The sequence below is a fragment of the Perca fluviatilis genome, chromosome 4 (genome assembly GCF_010015445.1).
Source record: "Perca fluviatilis chromosome 4, GENO_Pfluv_1.0, whole genome shotgun sequence".
Taxonomy (NCBI): Eukaryota; Metazoa; Chordata; class Actinopteri; order Perciformes; family Percidae; genus Perca; species Perca fluviatilis.
This window is the reverse complement of record NC_053115.1, coordinates 14,121,121-14,139,457: the sequence shown is the minus strand read 5'-3', so window position 1 is coordinate 14,139,457 and position 18,337 is coordinate 14,121,121. Positions and strand designations below refer to the sequence as shown.

General features: G+C 38.9%; 2 protein-coding genes across 2 annotated transcripts; one reads left to right on the top strand and one right to left on the bottom strand.

The window, feature by feature from the left end:
- On the top strand, window positions 1-2,777 carry LOC120556690 (acidic mammalian chitinase-like). Its single transcript, XM_039796366.1, has 11 exons — window positions 1-25; window positions 179-208; window positions 298-499; window positions 641-697; window positions 786-951; window positions 1,238-1,362; window positions 1,463-1,586; window positions 1,671-1,853; window positions 1,962-2,081; window positions 2,168-2,306; window positions 2,394-2,777. The coding sequence occupies exons 1-11, from the start codon at window positions 1-3 to the stop codon at window positions 2,684-2,686; spliced, it is 1,464 nt and encodes a 487-aa protein (XP_039652300.1). The 3' UTR covers window positions 2,687-2,777.
- A 3,908-nt stretch (window positions 2,778-6,685) lies between these two features.
- slc6a14 (solute carrier family 6 member 14) lies at window positions 6,686-17,843 on the bottom strand. Its single transcript, XM_039796511.1, has 15 exons — window positions 17,764-17,843; window positions 11,895-12,039; window positions 11,671-11,802; window positions 11,370-11,531; window positions 10,992-11,106; window positions 10,770-10,902; window positions 9,405-9,545; window positions 9,183-9,318; window positions 8,994-9,086; window positions 8,770-8,895; window positions 8,555-8,673; window positions 8,258-8,357; window positions 8,057-8,166; window positions 7,538-7,705; window positions 6,686-7,375 (listed from the first exon to the last, which is right to left on the bottom strand). The coding sequence occupies exons 1-15, from the start codon at window positions 17,827-17,829 to the stop codon at window positions 7,220-7,222; spliced, it is 1,902 nt and encodes a 633-aa protein (XP_039652445.1). The 5' UTR covers window positions 17,830-17,843; the 3' UTR covers window positions 6,686-7,219.
- Between the last annotated feature and the right edge of the window lie 494 nt (window positions 17,844-18,337).

The window sequence follows — 18,337 nt, the reverse complement described above, 5'->3', positions numbered from 1 at the left end:
ATGGGCAAACTGCTTATCTGCGTTGGTAAGCTGAGCTCCTTGCTCATAGAAACTTTTCAAACTTTGTCATTACACATTTTAAGTTAATTTTATCTTGTGCATAATGCAAATTGATTCTCATTTACTACTGAACTTGCCTTCTCCTCACCCTCTCTAATTGTGTCTCCTATCTCTGCAGGACTGGCTCTCCTGCTGCATGTGCAGCTAGGTAATTATATCCTTTATCCATTCAGTGTTGGTGTGATATGTGTGGATGTTGGTAACATAATGTAAGAGCAATTGTTACATATGTTGCAGGATCATCCTACATCCTCTCCTGTTATTTCACTAACTGGGGACAGTACCGTCCTGGAGCAGGCAAATATTTCCCCACCAACATTGATCCATGTCTCTGTGACCACCTCATCTATGCCTTTGCTGGAATGGACGGCAACATGATCAAGACCTACGAGTGGGACGATGAGAAACTCTACGGACAGTTCCAGGCCCTGAAGAACCAGTTAGTACACACAAATGCTCATAGTGATAATAGATCATAGTGTGACTCCAGCAGTCATGAAAAAACACATTATTAGACATTAGCATGCATGCACACAGATTAAATTTGAGAGGTTAAAGTGGATGTTGTTGCTGCTTGCAGGAACAGCAACCTGAAGACACTGCTGGCCATCGGAGGATGGAACTTTGGTACTCAGAAGTAAGTCGTAATAAAATGAGGAACAATGCTCTCACCAAGAGGAACTTGTAGCACAGGTGGAACTCTGACCTTCTTCCTGCCTCTATAGGTTCACAGCTATGGTTTCCTCTCCTGCCAATCGCCAGACCTTCATCAACAGCGTGATCACGTTCCTGCGTCAGTATGAGTTTGATGGTCTGGATATCGACTGGGAGTACCCTGGCTCTCGTGGCTCCCCACCTCAGGATAAGGAGCGCTATACCGTTCTGGTCCAGGTCTGTCATATTGCTGTTTAATTTATGGCTACAGATTAATTTGTGTTGTAAGTGGAAGTATACAGGCCGCTATTATTGCAGTTATACACTGTGTATATATAAAGAATTTCACCTTTTAGGGGCTTTGGCCAAGAAGTCTGTCCAGGAGATTTCATAGAATATTAGAATATTATATTTATATAAGGGTTATATGTTGGAAATATAGCAATCAAATGCCATTAAAATTATAAGCTAAAACATTTTCTCAGTTTCTCAGTGCAATCACACTCTCTTTGCCCATCTGTAGGAGTTGATGAGCGCCTTTGAGGCCGAGGGCAAGAAGACCAACCGTCCACGTCTGATGCTGACTGCTGCTGTCTCTGCTGGAAAGGGAACTATCGACTCTGGATACCAGATTGCCGCGATTGGAGCGTAAGTACATGAGCAAACACATGCAAACATTGCTAGCCTCACATTTGTTGTATAGATGACAGCCATTACTTAACATTAATCCTCATGTCTTGTTTGCCAGTGTGCTGGACTACTTCCATGTCATGACCTACGACTTCCATGGTTCTTGGGAGCACAATGTTGGAGAGAACAGCCCCCTGTACAAGGGCCCCGCTGATCAGGGATCCATGATCTACTTCAATGTGGTGAGTGAGGGCTCCAGCTGTAAATGTATAATAATTAAATTATGGAACAAATACTCACACTGGCCTGTACTCTCTCATGTGTAGGACTATGCTATGAACTACTGGAAGAGCAATGGTGCCCCAGCTGAGAAGCTGCTGGTTGGTTTCCCCACCTATGGTCACACCTTCCGCCTGGCTTCCTCTGACACTGCTGTGGGAGCTCCTGCCAGTGGACCTGGAGCTGCTGGACCTTTCACCCGTCAGTCTGGTTTCTGGGCCTACTATGAGGTTTGTGCTTCTTTTTCTGAATCTGTGTCTGGATGTATAAGACAGGACAACATACTGTATATGCATGTATTGTGTAGATCCCAACCTTAAACATCTCTCTCCCATCAGATCTGCACTTTCCTGAAGCAAGGAGCCACTCAGGCTTGGGACAGCCCACAGGATGTGCCATATGCCTACAACCAGGGAACCTGGGTTGGATATGACAATGTTAAGAGCTTCCAGGTTAAGGTATGAAGTTGTATTTCTTTATTTAAATTCCTGTTCCAGACCTTTATGTTTCAGGTTATTTAACACTCTGTTACTCTGCTCTACAGATTCAGTGGTTGAAGCAGAGCGGTTTTGGTGGAGCCATGGTGTGGAGTTTGGATCTGGATGACTTCAGTGGCACTTTCTGCGGCCAGGGAAAATACCCCCTGATCAACACCATCAAGAGCGGACTGGGAACTGGAGCTTGTACGCATAAAACACATATTCTCTGGTAATAAACATAATGAGGCTGTCTAATATATATTTTCTTAATTCTTACATTTCTCTCCCCAGCCTGCACTTCCCGTGTTGACCCCCTGGCTCCAGTGACACCAACCCAGCACGCTATGCCCCAGCCAGGCGGTGGTGGCAGCAGCGGCGGCAGCAGCGGCGGCAGCAGCGGCGGCAGCAGCAGCGGTGGCAGCAGCACAGGATCTGGATTCTGCGCTGGCAAGTCTAACGGTCTCTACCCTGACCCAACCAACAAGAACCACTTCTATGAGTGCGACCAGGGAAATACCTACAACCAGCACTGTGCTGCCGGCCTGGTGTTCGATAACAGCTGCAAGTGCTGCAACTGGGCTTAAACAATCCATGGTTGAACATCATACTGGTTGTTCTTAAGTTAGGAGCTGGTCAACTTTCATGTAACATAAGAACATCTGAGGCCCATTCAACAACAGCTCTTTAACACCTGTCACTGATCTAACCTAAATAAATATCTCATTTAAAACAGATCTATGATGGTTTTGTGTGTCTCATGTATGTTTCGAGTCATAAAACCTCAAACCACTGAAACAAAATGAAGTTACAGTATTCAATGCAGAATAACTTTGATCATCAAACATTAGCAACAAAATATATTTATTCATATTCACTCCTGTAGCGCACAGAGCAGTACAGTAAGAAAGTAAATGTGTGAATATAGGAGGTAAAGATAAACATGACTGTAATTGCACTGCAGAAAAAACAGTTGAACATAAAAGCAGAAAGACAAATGCAACAACAGAGGTTATAATCAGTACTGTCATTATGACACACATACACACACACACACACACACACACACACACACACACACACACACACACACACACACACACACACACACACACACACACACACACATACACACACAGCAAGGGAAGGCAGCTTTATTTGTATAGCACATTTCAGCAATGGGGCAATTCAAAGTGCTTTATATAAAACATTAAAGAGCAGTTAAAAACAAAAAAATTTAAAACAGATAAAATACGAGAATAAAAGTTACAGTGCAGTATAAGAAATTAACAATTATTTAAAGAAAGGCAGCATCAAAAAGAAAGGTCTTCAGCCTTGATTTAAAAGAACTCAGAGTTGCAGCGGACCTGCAGTTTTCTGGGAGTTTGTTCCAGATATGTGGAGAATAAAAACTGAACGCTGCTTCCCCCTGTTAAGTTCTGACTCTGGGGACAGAAAGAGGCCTGGGTGATTCATAGTGTAGCAGCAGATCAGAAATGTATTTTGGCCCTAAACCATTTAGCGATTTATAAACCAGCAAAAGTATTTTGAAATCAATTCTTTGAGGGACTGGAAGCCAGTGCAAAGACTTCAGAACTGGGGTGATGTGATTCACTTTCTTGGTCTTAGTGAGGACTCGCGCAGCAGCATCTTTGAAAAGCCCTTTGGTAGAATATCAAGGCAACAGGAGGAGGTTTTCAGATGTTGTATAATGTCCTCCAGGTCTTTATGGTTGATAGTACAACATTGGGTCATCAATCAAACACACACACACACACACACACACACACACACACACACACACACACACACACACACACACACACACACACACACACACACACACACACACACACACACACATACACACACACACACACACAAAACTACTTTCCATTATTTGTTTGTCAACATGATTACTGTCAATATCTTATCTTTTCAATATCTTTAACCTGTGGCTCCATCAATTAAAATAAGATAATTCAAATTGAAGGAAGATAAAAGAAAGCAAAAGAAAAAAACATGTTTTGAAATTCAAAAGACCTGGGTCAATGAAGTAGTTCTGACTCTAATACTTCAACGTAATACTTATAAATAATGTATGTATAATGTATTCCTGGCTCCTATCAAGCTTATCAGTTTTCACATTTATGGATTCTGGCTATACTGTCCAACTCAACTTACACTGATATGTACTGAGCTCTGCACCCCAAGGCATTTCAACATATGCATTTAAAAGCCATTTTCTTTACTTTGAATAATTCTGAGTTGGCATTGTTTTTTAAGTTTAATTGAAACTTTTGACGAGTTACTGTAAAAGTATAAGGAATGTTCCTCACTCTCACATAATTAGGCATCACAGTGGCAGTTATCAAAACAGTGACAGCACTAGCAGCTTCATTCCTATAGAAAATATTACAAAATAAAGAGACAAAACCAGGTTCACAATTAATGCAAGCAGCATGCAATAAGAAATAAATCAGCAATGATGGTTGCAAAGGTAAAACATTTGTTTGTGAAATGTCATGATTCATATGCTTTATTTTATTTTCTATAATGCCAATAATGTGATTAAAATTTAAGGAATTCTGCAGAAGTAAAGACATTCTGCTCTTTGATTTCTTTTGGTGATTATTCAGCTAAATTATAATTTTGTAATGGTACTAGATTTATCTGTTTTTGTTTCAGTATTTAAGTATTAGATGTTGTGTTCTTTCTTCATGTATGATACAAAAGACATACAGATGATTCTCATAATGTATTTGAGGGTTAATACAGTAATAAATCAGATTTCAATTGGAAGTATTAAATTGCCAATATGTATTACAAGGCAAAGCTAATTTAGAGAGTGTTAAAGATACATTTTAATCTTCAAGTCAAATACATTGGTGCCTGAATGGTATAAAATTAGCCGTTAGGTATGGTAATGATAGATAGATAGATAGATAGATAGATAGATAGATAGATAGATAGATAGATAGATAGATAGATAGATAGATAGCACTTTATTGTCCGTACACGGAAATTTGTCTTGCAATACAAGCGCCAACAATCACCACACAACAACTTAAAAACAAAAGCTAAAAACATAGAGACATCAATAAAACATAGATACTTAATTCATATGAGGGGGGGCCTGCCCTGCAAGAGTGGTCTTAAATAGCCATAAATATATAGATAAAATGATGAGGTAGATGCCCTGAAACCTATATAACAAGAAAGACAAAACATTTAAAGGGGAACTTCTGCCATTTACAAAACTCAAACATGTTATTGTCCATGGCCGAGGAAAGTTCAATCAATATTTGCAAGCATGAGCTACTCTCTCTACTCTCTCAGCCAGAAACCAGAGAAGTGAGTCTGAAATTTCATCAAGTATAAAGTCTGGAGCAGCGCTATAGACAATTGAGACTGATTTTGTGGACCCATGTTTGTTTCCTCTTTTCATACCCAAACGATCTTAATTATATTGTAGTGTTCTCAGTTCTGAAACAAGTATACCCTTATATTCAGAACATTTCCCTGGGTGTTCTCAGTACAATCTAGTCTAATCTGTCTAGGGAGCAGTTACTGACTTTAAAGTTGAAGACTTTGCAAATTTGAGCACTCTTTTTGCACTTTTGGGATTTGGGAGAGAGTTGTTCATGTTTACGTATATTTTTGGACTGTCTTAAACCATAGTAATAAGATGTATGAATAAAAACAATGGAAATAGTTCCCCTTTAACACAAACCTACCAAAACAGCAGTGGTTAATAATAAGTGACCCCTTAAATTCACTAATAGCAGCAAAACTTTGAGGAGGTAGCTACAAAGGAAACTAATGTGTCAGTCAGTCTGCTTTTTCATAAGCACATAATTATAATGTATATGAATGTTAAGCTTTGACTAAACCTGACTTCACTGACTGGTTGAAAAGTGATGTGTAAGCACATTCAAAGCACATTTCAGTAAAAGCCAGGATCTGTATGCAACATGTGCTTTATGTTCCTCCTTAAACTGACATAAACAGAATCATCACCTTATTTGATTAACATGTTTGTGCCCACAACTGAAATTTTTAATTTCCTTTGGTGGAAGTGTTCTCTGGGCTTGCCTAAGCACAAATCTGAAAAAAATAATAATTCAAAATCGCTCAAACCTTTTGGCCATAAGGTGAGTTTTTCTTATCATACCCTATTTAATATACTGTATATTCCATTATATTTAAGGAAAAAAACAGTAGTCCCAGTGCCCAAAGACAAAATATACAATAATATGATATATAAATGGCTCTGGATCTCAGAAGCTACAAGGAGCACAATCAAGTATTTGGTGTCAATGAACTGCGCACATATAGTGTTTTAACATTTATAGAAAATGGCTTTTGCTATTTTTGTAAAAAAAGATCAATGCAACATGTAACACACACATGATAATGAGATTAGAATAAAGAGTTCAGGGCAGAATTACATAATGATTGAGTTGTAATCATAGACTGGTGGTTGTAATACTACCCTTCCACTGAAGCCCATGTGAGATTAGCTTTAACACATTTAGCAATATCTGATCTATATAAATATGGCATTTAAAGCAGCTGGACAGACATGGAGAAATAAGTTATTTATTGTAGAATATCAGAGGTGAGGAACAAAAGATGTAGATAACTGACACAAAACTATACTTGACATAGAAAGACAAAAATGATCACTGGTACAGTCACTACTGAGAGGACATAAGCATTTTGGATGAAATACATTGAGATAAATACAAAACCATGGATCATTGACAAATTAAGACCCGTTACCTGATTCTCAAGCCCAATTAAACAATAGTTTGATATACACATTGAATCAAAGTATTTCCTTAACATGAAAAAAATTGCTATTATTCTAAGTAGCATTCAGACACGTTTCACTCGTTTTTGGTCATTGGTCTGTGTGGTCGAGTCCTAAATGGCTCTGCTCCGTTTACCGTAAACATATGACCTCACAGAAGATTGCTGCAAGCTGCCTGCCCTAGCAGGAAATGGTGGACGGTTTGTCACAAATCACTTAATGTAACTTTAACTTTCAGTATAAAGTTTCACAGATTACACTGCTGCACCGAAGAGAAGAAAACGTAATCACACAAAAACACACATCACAGCCATGAGCTTGAGATGACATTTACATTTACTTCTGGTTTGGTTTTATGCCTTATCCTGAGGCGGCAGTGTTCTTGTGAGTAGCGTTCTCCTCGATGAATGTCCAGGTAGGGATGCCATTGTTCAGCTGGAGAGCACAATGACTTCAGACGCTGTGGAAAGTAAGAGATTAACATTATTTCGCTGTCACGTCTTTGAATTCATGGAATAAATTCTCAAGCTGTGCAATATGCAATGCTTTGAAAAATGTAGACAACATTAGTAATTTAAATTACCATATTTTTCCAGCTATCATAACACACACACATACACACCTTCCAGGGGCTTCCCTCTGCTCTCATCAGTTTATACACAGCGATGACAGGGACCCAGAGAAGGATAAATACAGCAATGCACCAGCCCAAAACCAAACCCCACACTGGGAACTGGACTCCTCCATAAGAGGGTGGCGTAAACGTGATCAGTGACCAGATCAGGATCACCTAAAGCAGCCGGTTTCATTCATCAAACATGATCAGAACTAACTTCATGAATTTAGACATGGGGCAGTTTTATTTATTCACTTTTTTAATTTGCTCAAAAGCAGTTACATACAAACATTAAATCTGGATTTTATTCAATTGTAATTCATACAAGTTCAGTGGCTGCTGGCAGAAATAATAACATATTTTCCCATTAATATATGTAGCTTTTGAAGCCATAATAATAATAATAATAATAATAATAATAATAATAATTCCTGATTCTTGATTTGATGGCACTCATCAACATATGCATTTAGGCATTTTGCCAGAGTCTTTTACATCTGGGTCATTGTGTGACGTTTGACTCACCACTATGATGCAGGGGCTGATAAAGAACCAACATGCTCTCCACCACAGCCAGAAAGTGAAACTCTTTTTTCCAATCATCATCTCAATGTCTTTAATAAAACGGTTGCCTCCTGTAATGCATGAAAACAATACAGACATGTACACAGCTGGAGTTTAAGGGCTCTCTGTTACCTTAAATGTACCTCCTATTATCATATTTACCATATATGTAGCAGACACCAATGATCTCCAAGAGAACCAAAAATAGCAGCACCCAGCTGCCGGCAAACTGGTCGATTAGAGTAACCCAGTATATTCCTGCCTGTCTCAGACACAAACACACACACACACACACACACACACACACACACACACACACACACACACACACACACACACACACACACACACACACACACACACACACACAAACACACACACACACACACACACACACACTCCTTAGTATGTTAACAAGGCCTTTGTCTAGTAACCCAAAGTACACTAAGGCAACCTTACCCTTGTGATACAAGGCAGACCCAGCAGGTAGAGGATGGAAGATGTTGTTATAGTCAATAAAGCTCGTTTGGATTTGAAGGTTTTAGGGAAGGCATCGAGCAGACAGGTGGTAATCACCTCTAATGACAAAAGGAGAGATTTCAGAATACAGCAATCTATGGCAGCAGCAACGGTCTTAATGTTATGCAAGTATGAATGACAACTGAATATTTCACCTATTCCTGCAAACTGAGAGTCCAGACCAACAGTCAAAAGCATGAAGAAGAACAAAATGGACCAAAGAGGGGAAATAGGAAGCTTAGAAAGAGCATCTGGATATGCAATGAATGCCAGTCCAAATCCTGCACAAAGACAAAGAAACAAAACATCAGAGGCCAACTGGCTGTCTTCCAAATGTTTTAGTACTGTATTTGGTGCCCACATGGTGTGTCTGCCTGACCTTCCTTCACCACTTCTCCAACAGGCATTTTGTAGATGTGAGCCATGTGACCCAAGATTGAAAATATGGCAAAGCCCGCAAGCACACTGGTACCTCGGAAAAAGATGAAAATAGCAAAGTTGATGAGATAAATATATCAATTATTAAAACTTTCTTTAAATGATCATGTTACTGTAGCTGTGCTCCTACCAGCATTGGTAAGTGTTACAACAAATGAGTCTTTGAACACATTATTGTGGAAGTTGTTGTAGGAAGCAAGAGTCATGACTCCACCCCAGCCAATCGAGAGAGAGTAAAAGGTCTGAGTTGCTGCATCTTTCCAGACCTAAAAAACACACAGTCATGCTTTGAACCAAAAGACTTATATTACTGTACTGTGTTGCAGTTAATCAGGTAAATATGGGTCCCTACCTGTGCTTCTGTCAGTTTAGTCAAATTGGATTGGGAACCAATGTAGAACTCTATGCCGTCTCTGGCTCCCTCTAGTGTCACACCTCTAATCAGCAGGATCAGAATCACCACATAAGGAAATGTAGCTGTAAAATACACAACCTGTAAACACAAAAAACAAGAGTTATAGTTGTAGAAAAAAAAAATTATTTCATTTGATATATTCTTGCTACTGGGAGTTCCAAGCATACATTGTAAAACCTCACGGCTTACAAATGTAAATGTATTTGCCGTGCAAATTAGCGTGTACTTTTTCGTCTCTGCATTTAGCATTCTATCACAATTCTGATCTAAAACTGGTTTTATCTCAAATCTGCATACAAATGTACATTTTAACGGAATAGTTTGATATTTTGGGCATTATAGTTATTCACTATCTTGCCCAGAGTTAATGAGACGATTAAAACCACTCTCATGTCTGTGTTATATGTTAAAGCTATAGTGCGTAGTTTCTGCTGCCGCTATGAGGAATTCTAAGTAATGACAACAAAACTGTCAGCGCGTCCACACGATACAAGCCTTCTGTGTTATCGCACAGCACCCCCACCCCTCCTCCATTTAGTTGCTAGTAGCCAAGGAGGACACAGAGGATTAAAAAAAACATGATGGACTCTTCAGAAGAGGTAATTATCTTCACTCGAGTTTCTGCATGTGAAAGTCGCCGGATGACACCATTTTCTAAACATAGCCAAACACTAGAAATACAGAGAGAGTTGTGTGGAGCTGATAGTCTTATTTAACTTTGTAGCAACTCATTTGGCAATGGCTTGAATGAAACGGACGTTCATTAATATAAAAAAGTTACGCACTAGAGCTTTAAATATGTAGCTACAGCCAGCTGCTGGTTAGCTTAACTTAGCACAAGAGCTGGTAAAAGGAGGAAACAGCTACCCGACTATCAGCAACTCTAAAGTTCACTAATTAACATGTTGAATAAGTTCCTTTAATGCCACCAGAAGGTGGCATTAACACGCATTGTGAACATTTTAGCATGCTGATGTCAGCATTTAGCTCAATGTACTTTGACCTAAATACAGCCACACAAAGATTCTAGCATGACTGTAGACTCTTGTCTTGTTACGGTACACACGTGACAGTGGTATTTTATTTTCTAATTTTCAACAAGAAAGCTATAGATACAGATAGTGGTCAATAGACTCCCTGTGCTGTACCAAGGCAGCTGAGCATGGATCAATTTTTTTCGTCATCTAGTTAAGTGAGAGATTTGCTTGCTTTGTATTATAGGTAACCCTTCAGATAAAAATGACTGTTTGATTTCATATATGCATTGGCTCTGACTTTGGACTGTTGAGGTTGTTGTCTTACTTTGCCTGATGACTTGATGCCTCTGATGAGCGCTGCAGCAACAATCATGGAGCTCAGCAGCAGACAGAGGGCCAAGTGCCAAACTACGGGTCCTGTTTCATCCAGACCACTAGATCTCTGCAGAGCCACACGACTGAGGAGAAGAGAAATCTGACTGTACAGCCACAGCAGTATGACAAGTGTGTGTATATGTGCTTGTTTGTACGAGTGTGTGATTCTTACTCCCAGTACTGCTCACTTGGGCTCTGCACTGGATCTGTGATTATGTCGGATAAAGGGCAAGTGCTGTTTCCCTGAGTCCAGTTGGCCACTAAAGAACCACTTACATTGCAGTACACTAGAAAAGTAAAAAAGGTCATTTACAAGCATTAATTTCCCAGAATGGATAAGTTATTTTATTATTTAGCTTTGACCTGAAGCTGAGAATGCACCATTATGTTGATAAACAATGCACTGAACTACAGGTTTTGTTTTTAGCATACATTTCAATCTTTCATTTATATCAGATTACGTAATCTTGTCATTGTTCTTGCACCCCCACTTGAATGACACATTAGCTTTCACCAAGCAGCAGATTTGACCCACAACTGAAAAAAGCACCTATTGGCGTGTTGCTGCAGTTACTGTCAGCCTGACTGAGGCAGCTGGACCACGGCAAAGGAGACTGGAAGGAGGCAAACATGTAGTACAGACTGTAGGCGATGATGACGTTATAGTAAACTGATACTATTAAAGTGACCATAACCATGGCAACACCAACACCTGGAGAGCAAGAGAGAGAGGTTACAAGCCACTGTTGTCATAAAAAAAGACTTGTTGTGGATCCACAGTTGACCACTGACCAACAGCCTCATTAAATGTACCCAACTGATTTTTCACAAAACTTAAATGTAAGTCTTACCCTGCAGGATAGGCACTGCTCTCCATATGTTAATTGGTCCTTGGCTGCAAAACTGCCCAAAGGCGCTTTCCAGGAAGAAAAGAGGAATTCCAGCCAACACCAACATCACAAAGTAGGGGATAAGAAAGGCACCTGCTCAAAGTGACGGATTAAATACAATATTAACAGTGGTGCTATCAAACAGGATTTCTAACACTAACACGCATTAGACACCAAATACATACCCCCTCCATTATTGTAGGCCAAATATGGAAATCTCCAGATATTTCCCAGTCCAACAGCATAGCCGATCATAGAGAGGATGTATTCCTTCTTGCTGGCCCAGTTCCCACGCTCAGTATTCTCATCACCATCATCCACATGTGGGTCCTGCTCATTGAAAAGTTTCAAAACTTATTAAAGTGGTAAAAATTGTAAATTGTCTCAGATGTTGTAAAAAAAAAAAAAAAAAAAATACTGCAGTGAGAACAGTAAGGTTTAGAACAATGCAATACAAATTTCTGCAATGCTGTAAGGTAAGATTTGACAAAGCTATACAGATATCATAGAACAGTGTTTCTCAGCTGTGTGCTGAAACCATAGAATTACTACTGCAGTCAATTTTACTGCTTATTTTGACTTCAGTCATTACTCCTCACTGCTAGAACGAATATAGTGCATAATGTGTAAAAAAATAAATATAGGCCAATATAGGCATTTTTGCTGATTGCTTACACACTGAAATCAAAAGTATTACACAATTATCAAAACCTTACACTCAAGGAGCAAAACATTGGCCCAGATGTGCTCCACTATAAGCACCATGTCAGTCTCACACTTTTTCCAATGCAGAAGGTAAGTCTAGTATTTTCTGTACTGTATTTTCAGTTTTTTTCAGATTTTTTTTACTGTAATTGTAGCCTGTACTGGATACAGTATTTTATATTTGTCTGTTGTTCTCTAAGCTAAAGTGTTATGCACACTACTGTGGTACTGTAGCATGAAAACTGGGATATGCACTTTCTCTGTGTACTTAATTTACACTCTAATCACTGAGAAGTAGAATTGCTAAAAGTGTTTTATGTTAGAAACAGCAGTGTGTAACAAACTGAATTGCAGTTTCTTTCAAATCTTTTCATGTCACACGATTTTTGAAACCTCTCACTCAAAGTGCAAAACTACACACCAAATCTCCAAAACCATAAGCTAGTTTTCAATTGCATAAAACACTTTTTTCAAAACACTACACACAATTCTCTACCTAAAACACAAAAATCGAACAGGAAGTGACTTGCTTTCCTTTTCTAAACACAACCAATCAAAATGCTACACTTATTTACCAGGGCACACACACACTCCTCACATTTGCAAACACATTATGTCATAACTGAACACTAACCAATCACTGCTTTAGTATAGGCCTATACAGAGTTCAAAGGTCAGATGACCTGTTTTGAACAGTGGATGCCAACAATAGACAGAGAGCAAGGGGAGGAGGAGGGAGAGACAGGGGACAACCACAAGGAGAATGAGGAGGAGGAGGGAAGAAGAGGCAGAAGGAGAGCCATCTCTGATGAGATCAGGGCCACACTTATTCATCATGTGATCAACCACGGATTGACCATGAGAGAAGCCCATCCTGAGTAGCTTTACAGTGGCGTCCATACGGCATGCAACTATCTAACTACTAATATAACACACACACATTCTTTATTCTAAAAATGATACCATTGGTTTACATTTGTTTGTACTTTTGTTTACTTGTTTCATGCTACTGTAAACAACACTGTGCTATTCTTTTTATTTTTATTTTATTTAACCTTTATTTAACCAGGAAGAAACTCGTTGAGATTAAAAATCTCTTTTTCAAGAGTGTCCTGGCCAAGGCAGGCAGCAGTACAACCACACATACATGCCAACACAAAATACACAAAAACACTAAGAACATAAAACAACTGAAACAGCAAATCCCTCAGAGTCAACCAGAATACTAAACACATCAGGTAAAACATCTACAGCCAGATGTCATTCCCTCCAAGTCAAACAACATCCTCTTAAAAGCGACCACTGAGACCAGTTTAGTAAGTTTCAGGGATTTCTGTAACTTGTTCCATGCAGAGGGAGCAGCAAACTTAACTGCCTTTTTCCCCAGCTCAGTTCTAACCTTAGGAACAGACATAAGGAAAAGATCCTGGGAACAAAGATTGTAAGTCCCAGTACTGTTTACATTGATATAGGTCAGAAGGTAGGATGGAAATAGCCTTGTATATGAGAGTATGCCAGTGTTGAAGTCTCCGTGTTGTTACAGTTTTTTCCAACTGCTTACACACAAAATCTTTTCATGTCACACGATTTTTGAAACCTCTCACTCAAAGTGCAAAACTACACAGCAAATCTCCAAAACCATAAGCTATTTCTCAGCCTTTCACTCAGTTTTCAATTGCATAAAACACTTTTTTCAAAACATTAAACACAATTCTCTACCTAAGACACAAAAATCTAACAAGAAGTGACTTGCTATCCATTTCTAAACACAACCAATCAAAATGCTACACTTATTTACCAGGGCACACACACACACTCCTCACATGTGCAAACACATTATGTCATAACTGAACACTAACCAATCATTGCTTTAGTATAGGCCTATACAGAGGCCAAAGGTCAGATTACCTGTTTGGAACAATGGATGCCAACAATGGGGAAAGACAGAGAGCAAAAAGAAAAAAAAAAAAAAAAGAGAGGAGGGGGGATAACGACGAGGAGGAGGAGGGAAGAAGAGTAAGAAGGAGAGCCATTTCTGATGAGATCAGGGAGAGAAGCCCATCTTGAGTAGCTTTACAGTGGCGTCCATACTGCATGCAACTATCTAATGACTATTTCAGCATTACAAATCAATCAGACTTTGTTGTGCAAAAAGTGCATACAATTCTGTCCCCCCCCCACACACAAGCACGCACAAACACTCACAACACACACACACACACACACACACACACACACACACACACACACACACATATTCTTTATTCTAAAAATGATACCTTTGGTTTACATATGTTTATACTTTTTTTTTCTTGTTTCATGCTACTGTATACAACACTGGGCTACTCTTACAGACGTAATGTTTTGCCCAATACATATTTTCTGTTTTACTGTAACATTACATTGTTTTTTACAGTGCACTTTTCAACCACTTTCAGCAGACTACTTTCTCTCTAGAATATTGTAGATATAAGCCTATGAAAGACAAAAGAGCTTTAGATTTAGAACAACAGTGTGTACATGGTATATCGAAAAATTTACTATTATGAAAAAAGTGTTTGCCATTTGATGCAAATGCTTCATTTTGAGATGTGTTTATGGTATTTTGAATGCAGTGTTTCATTTTGAAGGAGATGTGAGGCATTTTGCATTTTGTGTGTGCAGTTTTGGGAATTGTGTGTAGAGTTTTGAAAAAAGGAGACATAGTTTTGAAAAAAGCAGTGTAAGCAGTTGGAAAAAACTGTAGTATAGGCCTATAAATAGGTCAAAGGTCAGATTACCTGTTTTTAACAATGGATGCCAACAATGGACAGAGAGCACGGGAGGAGGAGGAGGAGGAGGAGGAGGAGGAGGAGGAGGAGGAGGAGTAGGAGGTGGAGGAGGAGGAGGAGGAGGAGGAGGAGGGAGAGGCAGGGGACAACAACAAGGACAAATTCAAAGATGAAGAGTTGGAAGAGGAGGAGGAGGAGGAGTAGTAGTAGGAGCAGGAGGAAGAAGGGGTCAAAGAAGAGAATGAAGGAGAGCCATCTCTGATGAGATTAGGGCAACACTTGTCAGCCCAACTTCGATTTACAGTGGCGTCTATAATTGGAAACTTGAGAAATGAGGTATCCAACTATCTAATGACTATTTCAGCATTACAGTAATATACTCTAACATACGTATGACTGCATAGTATAGCATAAACATTTGTAACTCTAAGCCATCCATTTACTGCACTGCATTGAATGAATGAGGTTGGTTATCATGCTGTACTAAATTTTTTTGTAAATTGTTTACAGTTCCTATGCTAAACAAATACTGTGTTTGAATTCTCTACAGAGTGGAAAGGCAAAGACATCATGGAGGATGAGGACGCTTGTTTACAGATGTACAAGAGAATACAATTATAAATATGGTTCTGGCCAACAATGCAATTAGGATTCGAGAGATAAGAGAGCATATTTTGCCCCCCCGGGACCCCACACACACGATTGTGTTCTTTACGGTACTCTAAAGAATTTGGTTTACATATGTTTATGGTTTTGTTGTGTGCTACTGTATACAACAGTAATGTTTGACCTAATACATATTTACTGTTTCTACATTGCATTGGTGTTTACAGTGTACTTTTTACCCCTCTCAGCAGATTACTTTCACCGTAGAACATTTTACTGAAATGTAAATGTAAGCCTATGAAAGACCAAAGAGCTTTACATGGTATAGCCAAAACTGTACTATTAGGAAAGAAGTGTTTGCCATTTGATGCAAATGCTTCATTCTGAGATGTGTTTATGGCATTTTCAATACAGTGTTTCATTTTGAAGGAGATGTGAGGCATTTTGCATTTCGTGTGTGCCGTTTCGGGAATTGTGTGTAGAGTTTTGAAAAAAGAAGACATAGTTTAGAAAACGTGTGTAAGCAGCTGGAAAAAAACTGTAATTCATATGAAACGTGTGTGTGTTTCATATGGTAACAAAATGTGTTGTGTCTAACTACAGTCTGCACAGCAGCAGTTCATGTGGACCAAACTCTAGTTCATTTTTCATTGCTTGAACACAGTTTTCAAAACTCTACACACTTATCCCATGACTTTAAACACAACGTGCAAAACACTGTAGATTTACAGCACTTTGTTCAAATGCTAACACACTGCTGTCAAAACTGTAAACCACACATTCAAAACAGAATAGATTTCAGTCTGGTGCCTATCAAACACTGCTGATTGCAATTTTAGCTGAAAGCCTAAGCAGGTGTCTTGTTTTAGACTAGTTAGTGAACATATATGGTATTTATACAAAGAAAGCTCAGAAAGTCTTTTTTTGTATACAAACTAAGATAAAATAAAATAAGAATGAAACAATCATACACTGTACTGTTTGAGAGAAACAGGTAAAAGAGCAAAGATACCAATATGTCCAGGTAAGATGTCTGAGGTTATGTACACAGCTATAAAAAAAGTGAAAAACACAATATCTTTACAATAGTAAAACTGCATTCTTACTGTTTTTCAGAAAGTAATGGAGGTGAAAGCAACAAAAACACCACATTCATTTCTATTTAGAGATGATGCAGACATCCAATGTGATGAAGAGAACTTGCCACATGATGCTGGAGAGAGGCAGGATTAGTCACACTATTCGTTGGTACTGTTATGTACCTTTAGTTTTTTTCCCCAGTAATTCCATAAATTACTAGAGACAAAATACTTTATTGAAGAAAACTGCTGATTTTCATTCCTTCTTGTTTACCTTATGTAAAAATTGGTATGCTATACAATCTATATTTTTTCCTTAAATAAACTGTTGAGTAGTGTCAAGTCACTCAAATTGTTCAAACTGTAAAGATGAGAAAGTTTGTAATTTCTGTATTGGTGTTTGATGCCAGTGTTTTTACCCTCAGTGTGTTCTGAGTGACAGTGTGTGTTATCTCAGTGAGGCCTGTGCATACTGTTTGAGACGTGTGTTAAGAGTTGTGTTGCTTTGAATGAGTTTTGCAGGTGATGTGAACTGTTTAGCTCAGGTGACTGTTGGTAGTGCAGACTGTAGTTTGAGTTTTGCACATGTGACTCCAGTTGTGCCCACTGTCGTTTAGCAATCGAAAAAAACTGTAAATGAGGCCATTATGTTTAAATGAGATCTTTTTTCACCTTCTTTTGCAGCACGTCATAAAAAAAATGTTCTAAAATTATTACAATTAAAAACAGAAAACACTATTTATATTCCATAAGCAAGCAATACGGCTTGTTTTGTATTCCTCACTAGATTACATTAGATTGTATTATCAGAAATACAGGCAGTCTTATTCAACGTAACCATTGTGTTGTAAACTATCAAGTGAAAGTCTGGTCAAACAGATTTCTAATCCTACCTGGTCAACAACAGCAGGATTTGTGAAAATTAAATCCTTGAAACTGTTCCAGCTGTATTCCCGCATGTCCTTGCTTGTTAATGGTCTGTATAAGAAACTCAAATTACTCAGGTGGGTCTGTTTTAAAGTCCCTTCCCCTCAGACAGACAAGGGAGTGATGTTTTCCAACCAATCGCCTGCCCAGACTCTCCCCCAACAACCCTGCTGGCTGTGCAATTAATCTTTTTTTAAACTGGAATCATGATTGAATGCATACAAGTAAAGGAGCTGTGGAGTTTTGCTGTGATTGCCACTGTGTGTGTGTGTGTGTGTGTGTGTGTGTGTGTGTGTGTGTGTGTGTGTGTGTGTGTGTGTGTGTGTGTGTGTGTGTGTGTGTGTGTGAGACTCAGGTGAGTGATTCTATACCAGTAACCACATCATAACAACTACTCCCTAAAGCCACTGCTGTGACTAATGATGGACAGATCTCATTTTGGTCTGTGACATCTGCACATAATGACTTTGCTGTTAACACACGTAGATCTGTGTCAACCATAATCACAACCTGATGATGTGACCACAAGTATGTTAGGTG